The sequence below is a fragment of the Microcaecilia unicolor genome, chromosome 1, assembly GCF_901765095.1.
Source record: "Microcaecilia unicolor chromosome 1, aMicUni1.1, whole genome shotgun sequence".
NCBI classification, from domain to species: domain Eukaryota; kingdom Metazoa; phylum Chordata; class Amphibia; order Gymnophiona; family Siphonopidae; genus Microcaecilia; species Microcaecilia unicolor.
In genome coordinates, this window is record NC_044031.1 from 390517837 (window position 1) to 390539853 (window position 22017).

At 43.4% G+C, this 22017-nt stretch overlaps 1 protein-coding gene across 2 annotated transcripts in view; it reads right to left on the reverse strand.

The window, feature by feature from the left end:
* RIPK1 (receptor interacting serine/threonine kinase 1) overlaps positions 1-22017 on the reverse strand; it is a 273536-nt gene that overhangs the window by 222863 nt on the left and 28656 nt on the right. For both annotated transcript variants that reach the window (XM_030210928.1, XM_030210923.1), the window contains exons 4-5: positions 8859-8996; positions 52-289 (exon numbers count right to left, since the gene is read on the reverse strand). In XM_030210928.1, the coding sequence (XP_030066788.1) occupies positions 52-289; positions 8859-8996 (376 nt within the window). The remainder of the gene's footprint in view (positions 1-51; positions 290-8858; positions 8997-22017) is intronic.

The window sequence follows — 22017 nt, forward strand, 5'->3', positions numbered from 1 at the left end:
TGTTTTAGTAAAGAAAGAAGCAAAATTAAGTATAGCTTTTAACATTTTTACCTTCGTAAGGCTCTTTTCCTGCAATAATCACCCAGAGAACTATGCCAAAGCTGTACACATCTGACTTCTCAGTAGGTTTTGCATTGATAGATTCTAGGTGTTCCACAGCCATATAATAAAGTGTTCCACCATTTGCCTTGGCGCAGGCGCTGCCACTCTTTGATTTCCTGTGCCGGTTGGTTTCTTCTTTAGTTAATTTGCTCCAAGTTTGAAAAGATGCAACACCAAGATCTGCAATCTGAAAAAATTAAGAAAGCAGGTGAAAAAGAATAAACAGAAGTAACCTGAGGAAGTATGTCTTTATGAAAAGGGCGGTGAATTCGTGGAAAGGCCTCCTGGTGGAGGAGACGAAAACTGTATTCAAGAAAGCTTGGCACAAATACACAGGATCACTATAGGAGAAGAAGAGATAGTAAATGGAATGGATGGGCAGACTGAATAGACCATGTGGTCTTTATCTGCCTTCATTTTTCTGTTTCTATGTAGCATGAAAATGTACATCTACAAGAAGGCAAAAATCCATCAGTTGGTCAGTTATGTAACTGGTAACTCATTTGAACACAAATTAGAAGACAAATTGTCAGGAACCACAGCTAATAAAAGCACATGGGTGCTTAGTAAACATTAAAGGGCCCTGTTTACAACGGCACACTACAGTTTTTAGTGCACACTAACCGTGTAGACGCCCATAGGAATATTATGGGCATCTACACGATTAGCGCATGCTAAAAACGCTAGCACACCTTTGTAAACAGGGCCCTAAATGAAACAAAGCAGTGTGTATTTTCTACCCGTTCCAGTCCACTCATTATTTTATAGAACTCAATCATATCCCCCCCTCAGCCGTCTTTTCTCCAAGCTGAAGAGCCTAGCCGCTTTAGCCTTTCCTCATAGGGAAGTCATCCCATCCCTTTATCATTTTCGTCGCCCTTCTCTGTACCGTTTCTAATTCCACTATATCTTTTTTCAGATGCGGTGACCAGAATTGAACACAATATTCGAGGTGCGGTCGCACCATGGACCAATACAAAGGCATTATAATGTCCTCACTTTTGTTTTCCATTCCTTTCCTAATAATACCTAACATTCTATTTGTTTTCTTAGCTGCCGCAGCACACTGAGCAGAGGATTTCAACGTATCATCAACAACGCCCAGATCCCTTTCTTGGTCGGTCACTCCTAACATGGAACCTTCCATTTCGTAGCTATAGTTCGGGTTCCTCTTTCCCACATGCATCACTTTGAACTTGTTCACATTAAAAGTCATCTGCCATTTAGACGCCCAGTCTCATAAGGTCCTCTTGTAATTTTTCACAATCCTTTCACAATTTAACAACTTTGAATAACTTTGTGTCGTCAGCAAATTTAATTACCTCACTAGTTACTCCCATCTCTAGATCATTTATAAATATGTTAAAAAGCAGTGGTCCCAGCACAGACCCCTGGGGAACCCCACTATCTACCCTTCTCCATTGAGAATACTGACCATTTAACCCTACTCTCTGTTTTCTATCTTTTAACTAGCTTTTAATCCACAATAGGACACTACCTCCTATCCCATGACTCTCCAATTTCCTCTGGAGTCTTTCATGAGATACTTTGTCAAACACCTTTTGAAAATCCAGATACACAATATCAACTGGCTCGCCTTTATTCACATGTGTGTTCACACCTTCAAAGAAATGTAATAGTTTGGTGAGGCAAGATTTCCCTTCACTAAATCAATGTTGGCTTTGTCTCATTAATCCATGCTTTTGAATATACTCTGTAATTTTGTTCTTTATAATAGCCTCTCTACCATTTTGCCCGGCACCGACGTCAGGTTCATCGATCTATAATTTCCTGGATTCCCTCTGGAACCTTTTTTAAATATCGGTGTTACATGGGCTACCCTCCAGTCTTCCGGTACCACACTTGATTTTAAAGATAAATTACATATTGCTAATAGTTTCGCCAGTTTATTTTTCAATTCTATCAGTACTCTGAGATGAATACCATCCATCCGGTCCAGGAGATTTGCTGCTCTTCTTTTTGTCAAATTGCCCCATTACATCCTCTAGGTTTATAGAAATTTCATTCAGTTTCTCCAACTTGTCAGCTTCGAATACCATTTCTGGCAGCGGTATCTATCCCAAATCTTCCTAGGTGAAGACTGAAGCACAGAATTCATTTAATCTCTCCGCTATGGCTTTGTCTTCCCTGATTGCCCCTTTTACCCCTCAGTCATCTAGTGGTCCACCCAATTCTTTTGCCAGCTTCTTGCTTTTAATATACCTAAAAAAAATTTACAATGAGGCTCATTTTCAAAGCACTTAGCCTCCCAAAGTTCCATAGAAACCTATGGAACTTAGCCTCCCAAAGTGCTTTGAAAATATGCCTCAATGTGTTTTGCCTCCAACACAATCTTTCTTTCAAAGTCCCTCTTTGCCTTCCTTAACAGCGCTTTGCATTTGACTTGACATTCTTTATGCTGCTTATTATTTTCAGTTGGTTCCTTCTACCATTTTCTGAAGGATTTTCTTTTAGCTCTAATAGCTTCCTTCACCTCACTTTTTAACCATGACTGCTGTCATTTGGTCTTCCTCCCTCCTTTTTAATACATGGACCCATACCAAGGGCATTCAGTTTATTTATAAGTCATCTATGTGGAACCATGTCAAAGGCTTTGCTGAAATATAAGTACACCATGTCTAGTGCTCTCGCTTTGTCCAACTCTCTGGTCACGCAGTCAAAAAAATTAAATTAGACAAGACAAAACCTAGCTTGAGTAAAACCATACTGCCTCGGGTTCTTAAATCCATTGGATTCCAGATACTACTTTGTTGTAGAAGCGTAGAAGAATGAAGGACAATTCCTCTTTTAAACAGGCAGAATAAATATTTAGGCATATATCACCAGTGCAAAAATAATTGTAAGAGGCAACTATTCTAAGCTGTTTGAAGCTATCAGAAGGGATCTTGTACATGAAACAATCTCTAACTTATGGTTTAGGAGAACTGCAACTGTTAATATAATATCCTGTCAAGGCTACTATATTTACTCCAAGCAATACCAATATATACACCAACACATCTTATTATTCCTGCAAAATGATTTCAGTTCTTACAGCAAATAAATCCCCCCAAATAGACACAGCAATACTATTTAACAATACAAGAGGGCAGTATGGTGGTACCAAATATATTATATGCTATTATCAGGTCCATCAGCTGCAACCAGCCATAGAGTGGAGGACTATAGCGGGAGAAAATTCTCAACCAGGTCACCTCCACCTCTCCTTCCCTTAGTCCATTCTCTCAACCCTCCAACCCCTGCCTCCTTTTCTTCCTTTTCTGAAATCACTGAAGAGGAAACTACACATCTTATTTCCTCCTCAAAACTAACTACCTGTTCCTCTGATCCTATTCCCACCCATCTACTTAACACTCTCTCTTCTACTGTCATCCCTTTTATCTGTCATATCCTCAATCTTTCACTGTCCACTGCGACTGTTCCTGATGCCTTCAAACATGCCGTAGTCACACCACTCCGTAAAAAAACCTTCACTGGACCCTACATAAGTACAAAGTATTGCCATACTGGGAAAGACCAAAGGTCCATCGAGCCCAGCATCCTGTTTCCAACAGTGGCCAATCCAGGTCACAAATACCTGGCAGGATTCCAAAAATGTACAAAACATTTTATACTGCTTATACCAGAAATAGTGGATTTCCCTAGTCCATTTAATAACGGTCTATGGGCTTTACCTTTAGGAAGCTGTCCAAACCTTTTTAAAACTCCACTAAGCTAACCGCCTTTACCATATTCTCTGGCAACGAATTCCAGAGTTTAATTACAAGTAGCTTCATCGCATGCCCCCTAGTCCTAGTATTTTTGGAAAGCGTTAACAGATGCTTCACATCTACCCATTCAACTCCACTCATTATTTTATAGACCTCTATCATATCTCCCCTCAGCCGCCTTTTCTCCAAGCTGAAGAGCCCTAGCCGCTTTTGCCTTTCCTCATAGGGAAGTCATCCCATCCCCTTTATCATTTTCGTCACCCTTCTCTGCACCTTTTCTGATTCCACTATATCTTTTTTGAGATGCGGTGACCAAAATTGAACACAATATACCATGGAGCAATACAAAGGCATTATAACATCCTTATTTTTGTTTTCCATTCCTTTCCTAATAATACTTAACATTCTATTTGCTTTCTTAGCTGCAGCAGCACACTGAGTAGAAGGTTTCAACGTATCATCAACGATGACACCTAGATCCCTTTCTTGGACCGTGACTCCTAACGTGGAACCTTGCATAACGTAGCTATAAATTCCGGTTCCTCTTTCCCACATGCATCACTTTGCACTTGCTCACATTAAACGTCATCTGCCATTTAGATGCCCAGTCTCGTAAGGTCCTTCCAACTATCGCCCCATCTCCCTCCTACCTTTCCTATCCAAAATACTTGAACGTGCTGTTCACCGCCGTTGCCTTGACCTTCATCTCAAACTGTTCTTGATCCACTTCAATCTGGCTTTCGCCCCCTTCATTCAACTGAAACAGCGCTTGCTAAAGTCTCCAATGATCTGTTACATAGTAGATGACGGCACAAAAAGACCTGCATGGTCCATCCAGTCTGTCCAACAAGATAAACTCATATGTGTATACCTTACCTTGATTTGTACCTGCCTTTTTCAGGGCACAGACCGTACAAGTCTGCCCAGCAGTATTTTCCTCCTCCCAACTACCAGTCCCGCCTCCCATCACTGGCTCTGGCACAGACCGTATAAGTCTGCCCTCCACTATCCTTGCCTCCCAACCACCAACCTCTCTTCCCCCACCTGCTCCGCCACCCAATTTCGGCTAAGCTTCTGAGGATCCATTCCTACTGCACAGGATTCCTTTATGCATATCCCATGCATGTTTGAATTCCGTTACCGTTTTCATCTCCACCACCTCCCGCGGGAGGGCATTCCAAGCATCCACCACCCTCTCCTGGCCAGATCCAAAGATCTCTATTCTATCCTCATCCTTCTCGATCTATCTGCTGCTTTTGACACTGTTGATCACAGCCTACTCCTTGATATGCTGTCCTCACTTGGATTTCAGGGCTCTGTTCTTTCCTGGTTTTCTTCTTATCTCTCCCAGCGTATCTTTAGTGTATGCTCTAGTGGATCCTCCTCTACTTCTATCCCACTGTCAGTTGGTGTACCTCAGGGATCTGTCCTGGGACCTCTTCTTTTCTCCATCTCATCCCTGACCTCATCATCTCTGATCTCATCCCATGGTTTTCAGTATCATCTTTATACTGATAACTCCCAGATCTACCTCTCCACACCAGAAATCTCAGCCGAAATCCAGGCCAAAGTATCAGCCTGCCTGTTTGACATTGTTGCCTGGATGTCTCAGCGCCATCTGAAACTAAACATGACCGAGACTGAGCTTCTTATCTTTCCCCCTAAACCAACCTCTCCTCCTCCCCCATTCTCTATTTCTGTGGATAACACTCTCATCCTTCCTGTCTCATCAGCTCGTAACCTTGGGGTCATCTTCGACTCCTCCCTCTCCTTCTCTGCACATATTCAGCAGACTGCTAAAACCTGTCATTTCTTGCTCTATAATATCAGCAAAATTCACCCTTTCCTTTCTGAGCACACTACCAGAACCCTCATCCACGCTCTTATCACCTCTAGCTTAGACTATTGCAACTTGCTTCTCACAGGTCTCCCACTTAGCCATCTCTCTCCTCTTCAATCTGTTCAAAATTCTGCTGCACGACTAATATTCTGCCAGTGTCATTATGCTCATATTAGCCCTCTCCTCAAGTCACTTCACTGGCTTCCTATCCGTTTCCGCAAACAGTTCAAACTCCTCTTATTGACCTATAAGTGCATTCACTCTGCAGCTTCTCAGTACCTCTCCACTCTAATCTCTCCCTACATTCCTCCCCGGGAACTCCGTTCACTGGGTAATTCTCATCTGCACCCTTCTCCTCCACTGCTAACTCCAGACGACATTTCTTTTATTTTGCTGCACCATATGCCTGGAATAGACTTCCTGAGCCAGTACGTCAAACTCCATCTCTGGCTGTCTTCAAATCTAAGCTAAAAGTCCACCTTTTTGATGCTGCTTTTAACTCCTAACCCTTATTCACTTGCTCAGAACCCGTATTTTATCATCCTCACTTTAATATTCCCTTATCTCGTTTGTCCTGTTTGACTGTCCTAATTAGATTATAAGCTCTGTCGAGCAGGGACTGTCTCTTATAGTTCAAGTATACAGCGCTGCGTACGTCTAGTACTGCTATAGAAATGATAAGCAGTAGTAGTAGAAAAAACTATGGTCAAATATTGAACAAACCTTGGTGGGAAATGCACCTTTGGGATCACTACTGTGGATCCTAACAAATACAGAACATATTACGAGGGGGGGGGGGGGGGGGAGGCCAATCTTATATAGACAATATAGGACACACTTGTTTTATTTTTTCTTTCAAATTTTATTTATTGAGAAAACCATGAAGGATAAACAGACAATGCCAACAAGAATAACATCGGCAACAGCTAAAAATACACATCACTCTATCGGCTACAAGGTTTTTAAATCTGCTATAACATCGGTGCTGGTTTTTTTCTCAACGTGGACACTACCAACAGTTGGCTGACGTTTTACACACTTATGCGCCAGTTAAATACACAAGACAGCCCCTGAGGCAGCCCTTTTTGGGCGAAACATGGCCAGTGTCAGGTGATATGAGAAGACTTAATTGCATGAATAAAAGTTCATTTATACTTTACTGATCTGCTTTTATCTGAAGATTGCGGATCGATTGCCTTTTTGTTTTTTGGTACCTGCCAATAAGCCTACACCTTGGAACAGGTCCACCAAATATGACACATATCGCCTTGAGCCCCACATCCCCTCCAACATTGTGCAGAACCCCTTCCCAGCATGCGAGCCAAACAATTTGGGGTGTAGAACCATTCTCCACTAGTAAACTAGCTATGGATATCTTAAGAAGATACCGTAAGCCCATCTCTCACTTCTTAGGCTCATAATTATCCTCAATATCCTGCTACCAATGTTGAGTGTAGTGTACCAAGGGTGTAACGTAAGAAAGAAGAGCACTATAAAGGTAGGAAACACAACCCTGGGACCCACCCCCTCTCATAGCCTGTTCCAGATTTGTTTCCTCAAGGATCAGCTCCTCGCAAGCTTTACGGTAAATGTAATCTCTCACTTTCCTATACTGGAACAGAAGGTGGGAGGGTAAGCCTAACTTCTCCTGAAGCTCCTGGAAAGACAGGAATTCCCCCTTCTAAAGCTGTCCAAGCATATCCCTGACGTTCTCAGACCTTGTAAATGGGATCGAATGTGCTCCCAAGAAACTCAGGGGCTGTTGAGATGGTGGTCTGATGAAAATAGTGCCACTCAGGAAAGAATTTATTGTAGATCGTATACCAAGTTTGGAGAGAAAATCGAACACTCAATGGGACCTTTTGGAGTATAGCAAATAATTTTTGTTTATGTAGACACAAAATGGAGCTCAGTGGCAAAGCTTCCAGCCAGCTCTATTCCATCCAAAGCCAGGGTGCCTAAAGAGTAGCTCCCCACTCACCTAAAATGTGAAGCTGTGCTGCCTAGAAATAGAAAACAAATTTGGGACACCTATCCCTCCCTTTGCCCTCAGTTAATAAAGCATATCAGCTCATACCCGTGGCGGACACCTCTTCCAGATATATGAAAAGAGTTTTCGCTTTAAGGTGGTAAAAAATTTCCCTTAGGAAGGATCGTTATTTTTCACAGCTTGGACATGCACCATCCAAGAGAGGTTCAGGCCCATCCCCCCCACACCTGTTACACTTGTGGTGGTAAATGGGAGCCCTCCAACCCCCCCCCCCCCCCCAAAAAAAAAACCAAAAACCACCCCACTGTACCCACATGTAGGTGCCCCCCTTCGTCCCTAAGGGCTATGGTAGTGGTGTACAGTTGTGGGGAGTGGGTTTTGGGGGTTCTGGGAGGATTTGGGGGGCTCAGCACACAAGGTAAGGGAGCTATGTACCTGGGAGCAATTTATGAAGTCCACTGCAGTGCCCCCTAGGGTGCCCGGTTAGTGTCCTGGCATGAGAGGGGGGGGATCAGTGCACTAGGGATGCTGGCTCCTCCCACAACCAAATGCCTTGGATTTGGCCAGGTTTGAGATGGCCGTCCTCTGTTTCCATTATCAGCAAAAACCGAGGCCGGCCATCTCTAAGTCCGGCGATCTCAACATTTCGGTCGACCAAAATGTTGAGATTTGGCCGGCCCTAACCGTATTATCGAAACGAAAGATGGGCATCCATCTTTTTCGATAATACGGTTGGCTCCGCCCCTTCTCTGGGCCTTCCCGGAGATTGGCGCCCTTATAGATGGCCGGCTCCGTTCGATTATGGCCCTCTATGTAACTTTGTAAGTCTAAGTGCTTTGAAAATATACCTCTAAGTTACTGAAAAGTGCAAGTTGTGACTAATGTGACCTAATGATGCATTAAAATTGATACAGAAATACAATTTCAAGTGAAAAACCATTTGATATTATATTGGAAACAAGTTTTTGTACCTGTTCTGAGCTAATGCCTACCACACTTAATCTCTAACATGAAGCAAGAAGAGCTTAACATGGTCTTATCTGATGAAACAGATTCACAATGAACAGCTTTGCAGTTTGCTTCATACGTTCAATTCCTGGGATTATCATTGGTTAATTATTGTCTAGATAAGGCCATATTAAATAGCCCCAACTTTATAGCCTGGATGAAGAACAAACTTTTAATACATTTTTACCTTGATATGAAAATCATCATCAACCAGGATATTTTCTGGTTTCAGGTCCTTGTGTATCACATTTTTTTTATGCAAGTAAGACATGCCTTCAATGATTTCCAGAATGAAACGACCTTTCACAGCAAGTGGAACAGACACCTAAAAAGTATGAAAATAAAATATTTGGAGAAAGTAATTTATTCAAAAATAAACTGCAAGCTCAGATGTTAGAATTACAGAAAAATATTCAACAAGTACATTATTTTCATCCATAGAACCCTTAAAATACTGGAGAGGAGTCTGTATGAGTCCTCCACCTTCATTCCTGCCAGTGGGGGTGGTGTTTTAGTATCACATTTTCAATAGTGAGGGACAGAAGTTCTGCAGCAACTGAAAGCACAAATATTGAAGAACCACATACCAGTGGCAGCCATGCAGTTGGAGGACTTCCTCACAGCTTAGAGGGAACACTAATCTACATTCATGAGCGCCAACCTCTACCTAAAACCCACATCAATAAGAATTGATCCTCATCAGCACTGGCTCCTGTCTAGTGAGCTTTATCAAACTAGTCTGCCTCTCTGAGTACTAACCTCATCTAATGGTCGTATTTGCAATTATAAATGTTGCTCTCAGCCCCAATGAGTGTATGTCTTTATCCAGAATGGATACCAACACTGTCAGGCCTTTATGCAGCCCGGTCACTGGCACTGTCTTTACTGATTGATATTGCTCTTATTGCACATAGCCAGTTGAGTGAGTGTGTGTGTGTGGGGGTTTATTGAGCGTTTCCACATGACAGTGAGTGTGTGTGTGTGTGTGTGTGTGTGTGTGGGGGGGGGGGGGGTTCAGTAAGCGCTGCGACATGAGAGAGTGAGTGTGTGTGTGGTGGAGGGGGGGGGGGGGGGGCGGTTCAGAAAGTGTGGCCAAATGAGAGTAAGTGTGTGTGTGTATGTGTGTGTGTGGGGGGGGGGGGGGTTCAGGAACCGCTGCCAGATGAGTGAGTGAGTGTGTGTGTGGGGCGCAGTGGTTTCAGGAAGCACTGCCAGATGAGAGAGTGAGTGTGTGTGTGTGTTGGGGGGGGGGGGTTGCCAGATGAGTGAGTGAGTGTGTGGGGGGGGGGGGCAGGGATTTCAGGAAGCGCTGCCAGATGAGAGCGTGAGTGTGTGTGTGTGTTGGGGGGGTGGGGGCGTTGAGGAAGTGTGGCCAAATGAGAGTGAGTAAGTTTGTGTTTGGGGGGGGGGCAGGAATGGCTGCTAGATGAGTAAGTGTGTGTGGGGGGGGGGGCAGGGGTTTCAGGAAGAGCTGGCAGATGAGAGAGTGAGTGAGTGTGTGTGTGGTGGTGGGGGGTTGCCAGATGAGTGTGTGTGGGGGGGGGGGCAGGGATTTAAGGAAGCGCTGCCAGATGAGAGAGTGAGTGTGTTTGTGGTGGGGGGGGGGGGGGGGGGCGTTGAGGAAGTGTGGCCAATTGAGAGTAAGTGTTTGTGTGTTTGGGGGGGGGGGGTTCAGGAGCCGCTGCCAGATGAGTGAGTGAGTGTGTGTGTGTGTGTGTGGGGGGGGGGGGGGGGGAGCAGGGGTTTCAGGAAGCACTGCCAGTTGAGAGAGTGTGTGTGTGTGTGTTGTACAGTTCAGTGGTGGGGGGGGGGGGGGGTGGGATTGTACTTAGAAGAAGAATGAAGGAAGCGCAGGCTGATTTTCAGGTGTGTTTCTGTGTGCCATTGCCTCCTCCGCACGATGCACCCCCCCTCCCGCCGCCATCCCACCCTACCGTCGTGTAGTCTTGCTGGCGGGGGACCCAAAATCCCGCCAGCAGAAGTCCTCTGTTGTGTGCTGTGCTGACTCCGGCGTGATCTTCAGCATTGCTAGCCTGTGCAGGGTGGGGTTCTGTGCGTCTGACGTCCTGCACGTGCAGGACGTCAGATGCACAGAAGCCCTGCCTGCAGAGGCTACAATGCTGAAGATCACGCCGGACGTGAGAAGACAGGACTTGTGCTGGCGGGGTGGGTGTTGCTTCTTCTGCATTTTGAAGCGGGGCTTCTTTTTTTCTGTGGATTTTTGTGGGTGGCTTGGGGGGGGCGGCACGCGCGTGGGGGGGGGGGGGGGTGTTGCACCTCCATCATTTTGAAGCGGGGCTTCTGTTTTTCTTAGGTTTTTCGTGGGTGGCTTGGGGGGGGGGCCGCGCAAGGCGTGGTTGTTGGGCATCCAGGGGGAGGAGTAGGTGCTTGGTTGCGATTCGCTCGTTGACTTTTTTGTATGTTTTCCGCCCTCGACGTCATGACGTTTGACGCGAGGGCGGGGCACAGAGTCATAGTCAGTGGGATGGCTTCACCACCATGAACTTACAAACCCTTTATCGTTGTGCTGTGAGTTCAGAACCTTTGTCCTCAACGTTCAGGGTGCGTTTTATTATAGTAGAAGTGGGTGTGAAGATGTTACAAATAAAAGTACAAAAAAATGCAAATGCTTATCTGGTGTTCAAAGTAGGACATAAGTGATAAAATGATTCCCAGATACACAAACCAAAGGTTTCAATCAATAACAAAGAACACATACCTAAAATGGAGTAATTAAAAATGAACAACCTTTTATCAGATATACTCACAATCAGCAGCTCTTGAAAAAACATGAGCAGTTAGAAACAGCAGCTTCTCTTCTCTCTCAGAGTCGAGTCAGCCATGTTGAATTTCAATGATATAATACATTCTGGGAGGTCAGAGGTTACTAAAACTTCCAAATCTAAATTTTTACTAAAAAAGGAAACTGCTAAACAATCTTAGAGATGGCTGAAAGCTCAAAAAAGTACTCATTAAAGACAGAAATCAAAGTTTGTGTGACCAAAAGTAATTTAAAAACCTTAAAAAATGAATTTTAAGTACAATTACAAAAATAAAAACTGAAGATAAATTAAGATTTTCCACACTGTATCCACCTAAAAAAAAAAATCGCTAGATGGTTAAAAAAAAAATGCTGCCAAAAACCATCAAAACACACTAAAACAGGCATGAAACACTATGGAGTTCATTTTCCAAAAAGAAAAACGTCCAAAAGGTGGCATAAATCTGCACTTGGACGTTTTTCTCACAAAAACGTTCAAATTGGTATTTTCAAAACCAAATTTTAGACTTTTTCTACGAGGTTCATCAGAAGTGCGTTCAAATCACAAGGGGGCTCGTAAGGGGCGTGTTGGGTGGGATCTGGGCATTCCTAACACTTAGGAACACTTGGATGTTTTTCAGCCATAATGGAACAAAACAAAAGTGTCCAGGACTTTTTTGAGCTAGACCTGTTTTTATAACGAATAAGGCACAAAGTGTGCCCTAAATGACCAGATGACCATTGGAGGGAATCAGGGGTGACCCCCAATACCCCCCACAAATGTGAATACAAATATGATTTAGCAGCCTCTATGACAGCCTTGGATGTTAGAGCCAGGTCTATCAGAGCAGCATGCACGTCCCTCGAGTAGTGTAGTGGTCAGAGCAGTGCACCAGGGAGTGAGGGACTCTGGTCCCTATCTCCCTCTACCTGGTACATTTGTGGGGGAAACTGAGCTGTTCAAAACTCACCAGAAACCCACTGTACCCACATATAGGTGTCCCCTTCATCCATAAGGGCTATTGTAATGGTGTACAGTTGTGGGCACTGGGTTTTGGGTTGGCCTTGTAGCACTATAGAAATGATAAGTAGTAGTAGTAGATTTGGGGGGCTCAGCAGACAAGATAAGGGAGCAATGGTGAGATGTGTACCTGGGAGCATATTTTTGAAGTCCATTGCAGTGCCCTCTAGGGTGCCCCATTTATCTCCTGGGATGTCTGGGAGACCAGTCTACTAAAAATGCTGGCCCCTCCTACATCCCAATAGCTTGATTTTCTATGTTTTACACTTGGACTTTTTTTTGTTTGAAAATGGACCAAAAACAAAATGTTCAAAGTACAAAACCTTGTTAGTAACAGTATTTTCGAAAACAAAAGGTAGACATTTTTCTTTTTTGAAAATTAACTTCTTTCCTATTTAGATTTTGGACAATTTTTGCAAAACGTCTAAAGTCGGACTTAGACATATCAAAAATGCCCCTCCACGCATTTCAGCGTCCATCTTTAATGTGTTCCAATGACACAATTGCTGAGTATTAGATATCTTCAGGACATTTGTAAAAACAAATTCCAAAGGTAAATTAAATACTCCACACTGTGCCCACCTAAAATCGCTGGATGGTTTTAAAAAACCCAAGCTGCCACCCTACTTCTAACTGCTTTTATGTCTTGCAAGAGCTGCTGATTGCGAGTATATCTGATTACAGGTTGATTATTTTTAATTACTCCCCCTTTTTTTTTTAAATCCCCTTTTTTAAAAATCTTCGTTTAAACTCATACTCTACACTGTTTTCAGGCAGTCTTGGATACACATTCAACAAATGAAATTTCACAGTGACTCGGAAAATACGCCAAATCGCAATGCAAACTAGACATTTGCCCTAACAGTCTAATAAGATCCGCACCCAAACAATTCAAAACAGACCTCATGAACCACGTAAACTACAGACTCCAAAATGGCCTCTTTCCCACGGATAAAGGAAACATCCTACTTACTCCGCTATCAAAAGATGCTAAGAAAAGCACAATGGACTTAACCAACTATCGCCCAATAGCATCTATTCCACTTATAACCAAACTCATGGAAGGCATAGCGACCAAACAACTCACTGAATACCTAAATAAACACTCAATCCTGCACGAGTCTCAATCAGGATTTCGGTCAAATCACAGCACTGAAACTGTTCTAGTGTCTGCAATGAACTCATTTAAACAAGCAATTGCAACTAGTAACAACATACTCCTCCTACAATTCGACATGTCCAGCGCCTTTGACATGGTTAATCATGAAATACTTTTACATATACTAGAATACTTCAGAGTAGGAGGCACAGTTCTCAAATGGTTCAAAGGATTACTAACCACAAGATCATACCAAGTAACAACGAACACGGACAGATCACTCCCATGGACACCCGAATGTGGAGTACCCCAAAGATCCCCTCTCACCAACTTTATTCAACCGTATGATGATACCTTTAGCTAAACTTATAGCCAATCAAATCTCAACCCCTACATATATGCAGATGTCACAATTTACATCCCGTTCAAACATGATCTAAATGAAATCACAACGAAATCAACCAAAGCCTCCAAATAATGCACACCTGGGCAGATGCATTCCAACTGAAACTTAATGCAGAAAAAACACGTCTTGTACTTAGCTCACAATATAACACAAAAAACTTCTTCACCATAACCACACCATACTGTTCTCTTCCTGTCTCACAAAACTTAAAAATTCTTGGAGTCACCATTGATCGAAACCTCACTCTTGATGCCCACATAAAGAACACTACAAAAAAGATGTTCTTCTCCACGTGGAAACTCAAAAGAGTAAAACCTTTCTTCCCGAGATACATCTTCGTATCTTGGTACAGTCAATGGTAATAAGTCATCTGGACTACTGCAACGCACTGCACGCTGGCTGTAAAGAACAGACTATCAAAAAAACTCCAAACAGCCCAGAATACTGCCGCCAGACTCATATTTGGAAAAACCAAATATGAACGTGCAAAACCCTTAAGAGAGAAACTTCACTGGCTCCCACTTAAGGAACACATTGCATTCAAGATCTGCACGATTGTACACAAAATCATTCACGCAGACGCCCCAACCTACATGCTAAACCTCGTGGACCTACCTACCAGAAATGCCACAAGATCATCTCGCAAGTTTCTCAACCTGCACTTCCCCAGCTGTAACAGGACTAAAATACAAACTGATGCACGCCACCACCTTCTCTTACATGACTGCATTACCCACAGACCTGAAAACGATCGACGAAATAACTATCTTCTGCAAATCTCTGAAGACATATTTCTTCAACAAGGCCTACAATGAGAACAGACAGCCCCACTAATTCATTTCACCAACCCAATCAGTTATGAAAGCCCACCTTCTATAAATACCCTAACAAACTCTCTTCTTTCTTCCCTTAATTAATCTGTTTATAAGTTGTTTTTATTTATTTTTGCAACAATAAATTTTTCATTGAAATTTTTTATATTAAGCTCAAACGTAACCATCAAATATAAAAAAGGAAATATCCCTCCTGTATTACTGTTCTGATATGGGTACATCGAAACAGTGTGACAAGGCGGTGGCCGTATGTAGAAGGTTGCTAGGCTGTATAGAAAGGGGAGTGACCAGCAGAAGAAAAGAGGTGTTAATGCCCCTGTATAAATTGTTGGTGAGGCCCCACCTGGAGTATTGTGTTCAGTTTTGGAGGCCGTATCTTGCTAAGGATGTAAAAAGAATTGAAGCAGTGCAAAGAAAAGCTACGAGGATGGTATGGGATTTGCATTACAAGACGTATGAGGAGAGACTGGTGGAGGGGTAGCATTGTATATTAACGAGAGCCTTGACTCAGATAGATTACAAATTCAGCAGGACACAAATCACACCTTTGAATCACTGTGGGTTGAAATTCCATGTATAAAAGGGAAAAAAAATGGTGATAGGAGTGTACTACCGTCCCTCGCCAGGATGAGCAGGTAGACACAGAAATGATAAAAGAAATCAGAGACGCGAACAAATGGGCAATGTGATAATAATGGGTGACTTCAATTATCCAAATTAGACTGGGTAAATGTTACATCGGGACACGCTACAGAGATACAATTCCTTGATGAAATCAAGGACAGCTTTATGGAGCAACTGGTGCAGGAGCCGACGAGGAGAAGGAAAAATTCTAGACTTGGTCCTTAGTGGAGCGCATGATCTGGTGAGGGACGTTATGGTACTGGGGCCGCTTGATAACAGTGACCATAATATGATCAGTTTGACATCGACCTTGAAGTAACTGTACACAGAAAGTCAAATACGTTAGCGTTTAACTTTAAAAAAGGGAGACTATGATAAAATGAGAAGAACGGTAAAAAAAAAACTTAGGGGGGCAACTGAGAGAGTAAAAACTGTACAACAGGCGTGGATGCTGTTCAAAAATACCATCCTGGAGGCCCAGGCCATACATATTCCGCAAATTAGAAAAGAAAGACGGAAGTCCAAAAGACACCCGGCCTGGTTGAAAAGTGAGGTGAAAGAAGCTATTAGGGCTAAAAGAAACGCCTTCAGAAAATGGAAGAAGGAACCGTCTGAAAATAACAAGAAACAGCATAAGGAGTGTCAAAGCAAATGCAAGGCGCAGATTAAGAAGGCCAAGAGGGAGTATGAAAAAAGATAGCATTAGAGGCAAAAAAACATAGTAAAATTTTTTTTCGGTATATTAAAAGCAGGAAGCCGGCAAAAGAATCGGTTGGGCCGCTGGATGACCGAGGGGTAAAAGGGGCGATCAAGGAAGACAAAGACGTAGCGGAGAGACTTTTGCTTCGGTCTTCACCGAGGAAGATTTGGGTGGGATACCGGTGTCGGAAATGGTATTTCAAGCGGACGAGTCGGAGAAACTTACTGACTTCACGGTAAACCTGGAGGACGTAATGGGGCAGTTCGGCAAACTGAAGAGTAGCAAATCCCTGGACCAGATGGTATTCATCCTAGAGTACTGATAGAACTGAAAAACGAGCTTGCGGAGCTACTGCTAGTGATATGCAACTTACCTTAAAATCGAGCGTGGTACCGGAAGATGGGAGGGTGGCCAATGTAACGCCCATTTTTAAAAAAGGCTCCAGGGGAGATCCGGGAAATTATAGACCGGTGAGTCTGACGTCGGTGCCTGGGAAAATGGTAGAGGCTATTATTAAAAACAAAATTACAGAGCACATCCGAGGACATGGATTACTGAGACCAAGTCAGCATGGCTTTTGTGTGGGGAAATCTTGCCTGACCAATTTACTTCAATTCTTTGAGGGAGTGAACAACATGTGGACAAAGGGGAGTCGGTTGATATGTGTATCTGGATTTTCAAAAGGCGTTTGACAAGGTACCTCATGAAAGGCTACAGAGGAAATTGGAGGGTCATGGGATAGGAGGAAATGTCCTATTGTGGATTAAAAAACTGGTTGAAGGATAGGAAACAGAGAGTGGGGTTAAATGGGCAGTATTCACAATGGAGAAGGGTAGTTAGTGGGGTTCCTCAGGGGTCTGTGCTAGGACCGCTGCTTTTTAATATATTTATAAATGATTTAGAGATGGGAGTAACTAGCGATGGTAATTAAATTTGCTGATGGACACAAAGTTATTCAAAGTCGTTAAATCGCGACAGGATTGTGAAAACTTACAAGAGGACCTACGAGACTGGGAGACTGGGAGACTGGGCGGCTAAATGGCAGATGACGTTTAATGTGAGCAAGTGCAAGGTGATGCATGTGGGAAAAAAGAACCCGATTATAGCTACGTCATGCAAGGTTCCACGTTAGGAGTTACGGACCAAGAAAGGGATCTGGGTGTCGTCGTCGATAACACACTGAAACCTTCTGCTCAGTGTGCTGCTGCGGCTAAGAAAGCAAATAGAATGTTGGGTATTATTAGGAAAGGTATGGAAAACAGGTGTGAGGATGTTATAATGCCGTTGTATCGCTACATGGTGCGACCGCACCTTGAGTATTGTGTTCAATTCTGGTCGCCGCATCTCAAGAAAGATATAGTAGGAATTGGAAAAGGTGCAGCGAAGGGCGAACTAAAATGATAGCGGGGATGGACGACTTCCCTATGAAGAAAGACTAAGGAGGCTAGGGCTATACAGCTTGGAGAAGAGACGGCTGAGGGGGAGACATGATAGAGGTATATAAAATAATGAGTGGAGTGGAACAGGTGGATATGAAGAGTCTGTTCACGCTTTCCAAAAATACTAGGACTAGGGGGCATGCGATGAAAACTACAGTGTAGTAAATTTAAAACAAATCCGGAGAAACTTTTTTCTTCACCCAACGTGTAATTAAACTCTGGAATTCGTTGCCGGAGAAAGTGGTGAAGGCGGTTAGCTTAGCAGAGTTTAAAAAGGGGTTGGACGGTTTCCTAAAGGACAAGTCCATAAACCGCTACTAAACGGACTGGGAAAAATCCAAAATTCCAGGAATAACATGTATAGAATGTTTGTACGTTTGGGAAGCTTGCCAGGTGCCCTTGGCCTGGATTGGCGCTGTCGTGGCCTGGGATCTGGGCTCGATGGACCCTTGGTCTTTTCCCAGGTGTGGCATTACTTATGTACTTATGACTTGCGGACCTCAACAGTATACCCTGGAGGAAAGGAGAAACAGGGGTGATATGATACAGACGTTCAATATTTGAAAGGTATTAATCCGCAAACGAACCTTTTCTGGAGATGGGAAGGCAGCAGAACTAGAGAGCATGAAATGAGATTGAATGGGGGCAGACTAAAAAAAAAATGTCAGGAAGTATTTTTTTCACGGAGAGAGTGGTGGATGCTTGGAATGCCCTCCCCGCGGGAGGGTGGTGGAGATGAAACGGTAACGGAATTCAAACATGCGTGGGATAACAAAGGAATCCTGTTCAGAAGAAATGGATCCTCAGGAGCTTAGCCGAGATTGGGTGGCAGAGCTGGTGGTTGGGAGGCGGGGATTAGTGCTGGGCAGACTGTACAGTCTGTGCCCTGAAATTGACAGTTACAAATCAAGGTAAGATTACACAAAACTAGCACATATGAGTTTGTCTTGTTGGGCAGACTGGATGGACTGTGCAGATCTTTTTCTGCCGTCATCTACTATGTTACTATTATACACTTTCTCAAACTGTTATTTTATATATTCATCAATCTTTATTATTTTTTTACTATTGTAACCTTGAAAACCTTTCCACTCAGTGCTGTTCATATCTATTAAAATCATTTAGACTTCCGGCTGGGGTATGCAGTGAAGACGCAGGAAAGAGCTGCTCTGCAGCGCCTCAGATCATCTGCAAATAATAAAGCAGCCACCGGCCCGAAGTGAATTGCTCAGGGGTAATTGAGTACACTACAGAAATAGAGGACATAACTGAGGTGGCGGATGGCGACCAAATCACTTAGGAAAGAACCGAAAGAAAAGAACCGCGCCAGTGAAAACAAAATGGAGGATAGAACACTGCTGCCATCGCCAACACCAAGCTCCAAGTGGGCGGCAGAAATCACTGAAGAGGTAAAAGCAACGGTTGAACAAGCAGTGGGCAAAAAGCTGCAATTAATATTGGATAAGTTGGAAGGACTTGACGAACGGCATGCGACGTTGATAACAGAACTTCAAGCGGTACAGCAAAGAGTAGGGAAGCAGAAGAGGATATTCTAAAGGTCTCAGAGGAGCAACCGCAGCTAAAGACCCGACTCGCGGAGGTGGAAGCAAAGTTGGAGGACCTGGAAAATCGCTCTCGACAAAACAATTTACGCCTAGTGGGGTTACCGGAGGCATTGCCGGAGCGGGACCTGTGCACTTTCTTAGAAAAATGGTTACTGAAAATTCTTGCAAAAGCTAACAAGATCCGTACGGGTGGAGAGAGCACATCGACTGGGCCAGAGAAGTGAGGGCGCGCGAACAGGCCGAGAGTAGTTATTTTCAAAATCCTCAACTATGCACACAAAGTTTTAATTCTACAGGCATTGCGAGCAGGACAAAAATTGGAGTATCAGGATTCAAGGATACTTTGCTTTCAAGATTACTCAACCAGAGTATCTATGGCATGGAAAAATTTGCCCTCATTATGTATAAAGCTATTTAGCTTGAAATATAAATTCAGTTTGTTATACCCGGCTAAACTTAAGCTGATTGATAATGGACGAAACTTCTTTTCTTTGAACGTGTAGAGGAGGCAAATGCATATGTGGACAGGATGCTGGCAGCCAAGCAAGCAGGTTAAAGGTCTGTAAGTAAGTGGTAAGAGATGGAGTTGAGATATCGGGACAGACCAAATCACCAGTAAAGTTATTACATGTTGAAGATGCAAAATGTGAGTCGTTGGACATAGGAGAAGACATTCAGCCTTATTTTTGAAAGAGCAAGACGCCCATATTTCAACCCAAATCGGAGAAGGGCGTCTTTCTCCCGTGGGTGCCCAAATCGGTATAATTGAAAGCGATTTTGGGCGTCTCAACTGTTATTAGGTATCACTGGCAATGGGGAGAGAGTAACCAAGGGGAACGTATGTTCTTAAATAATCTTGCATAGTGGGGAAAAAATGTATTTTCAATCATGGATAACGGAAGGAAGGAAGGGAGGGAAGATAAAATTTTTGGTGGGATTCCAAGAATTATAACGTGTTGAAAGTTGCTGGGGTGTGTATTCGTTACTATGGAGTTGGAGGAATGTTCAACTGGATTGTATGGTTAATCTAAAGGGGTTGATAAATAAAAGTAACTAAGTGGGGCATATACGTGTTACGATCGTTTGAACTCTAAATGTCTAAATGTGAATGGATGTTCACAGACTCATACTATTTTTTTTTGTTACATTTGTACCCCGCGCTTTCCCACTCATGGGGCAGGCTCAATGTGGCTTACATATTTTATACAGGTACTTATTTGTACCTGGGGCAATGGAGGGTTAAGTGACTTGCCCAAGAGTCACAGGGAGCTGCCTGTGCCTGAAGTCGGAATCGAACTCGGTTTCCTCAGTTCCCCAGGACCAAAGTCCCACCACCCTAACCACTAGGCCACTCCCCACTATAAATCATTACATACAATATATTTACACTGAAGGGAATCTCTTTCAATATGAGATTAAGATATTGCTGATAACAGGTTGTTATGATTTTCAAGCTACCGCTTAGGAAGTAGATTAAGACTTACCCTTGTGGATCCAGCCACGCAAATGTGATAATAAAAATCTATATATATATAAAAGGCACCATCAACGTTCTAATGAAGCCTCACTTCCGTTTTGCATGGTGGTGTAGATATTCGGTTTCACGAATCACAGGCAGGAACTAAGGAGTAGGCAAACACTCTCCTGCACAGTAACACCTCAGACACCAGAGAGAGAGAGGGGGGCCTGACACCAGGGGGGGGGGGGGGGGTATCTCTGTCACACACACACTCTCTCACACAGTCTTCACAGTCAATGTCTTCTCTCTCTCACTCACTCTATGTCTCACACTGTATCACATTCACTCTCTATGTGTCACACAGTCACTCACCACACTCTCTTGGTCTCATACACTGTCTCACAGACAGTCTGTCTCTCACACATACTCTCTCTCTCGCACACACTGTATCTGTGTGAAACACACTCTCTCTCTCACACTGTATCTCACATACGCACTTGCACACACTCTCATTCTCACACACACACTCGCACCCAGACTCACTCTCTCATACACATACACTCGCCACATTCACTCTCTCTCACACACAGTCACTCTCACATACACTCTCTCAAACATGCACACTCTGAGGAAAACCTTGCTAGCGCCCATTCATTTGTGTCAGAAACAGGCCTTTTTTACTAGTCTTTAATAAAGGCGTCAGTCCATGTTTTCTTGTAATCTCCTCCGGTAGTGACATATACTTTTCGCTTTTGCCTCAGTTCACAAAATAATACCAATGGAGGTCAGCTGTATACGTTCTGATTTGACCCACTATTCTTCGCTCCAACTCCTTGGAGCTAGCGCAGTTTATTTAACCAAACAGTTTTATATCTTTTATCACTTAAAGTCAGCTCTCCACTTTTAGACTGAATCTGCTATTCCTCACTCCAACCTCCTTGACGCTAGCACAACTCCTTCAGAAAAACAGTTTTGTTACGTGCATCAAATTCTTCAATGACTTCTTTTTAACATCCAAAAGAAGAAACATGTGACTGCACATTCATATTGTCCTTTTCTTACTGATACATACTGGCATCTTATTGTTACCAATATTGTGTTTGCATGCTGTGACCCAACACGTATGTGTTTTGCTCATACAGCGTCTTCAGGGGTCAGTAATTCTAAATGAAACAGCAAAGATATATTTCAAATTGACTACTTCATTCTTTCCATACAATTATTAATACATTTCAAACAAACTTATAATGCTTACCGGCTGCCCTAAGCCGCTGGGTACTCAATCATGTGGAGAGTGGTCTAGTGGTTAGGGTGTTGGACTTTGGTCCTGGGGAACTGAGGCACTGAGTTTGATTCTCACTTCAGGCACAAGCAGCTCCTTGTGACTCTGGGCAAGTCACTTAACCCTCCAATTTGCCCCATGTAAGCCGCATTGAGCC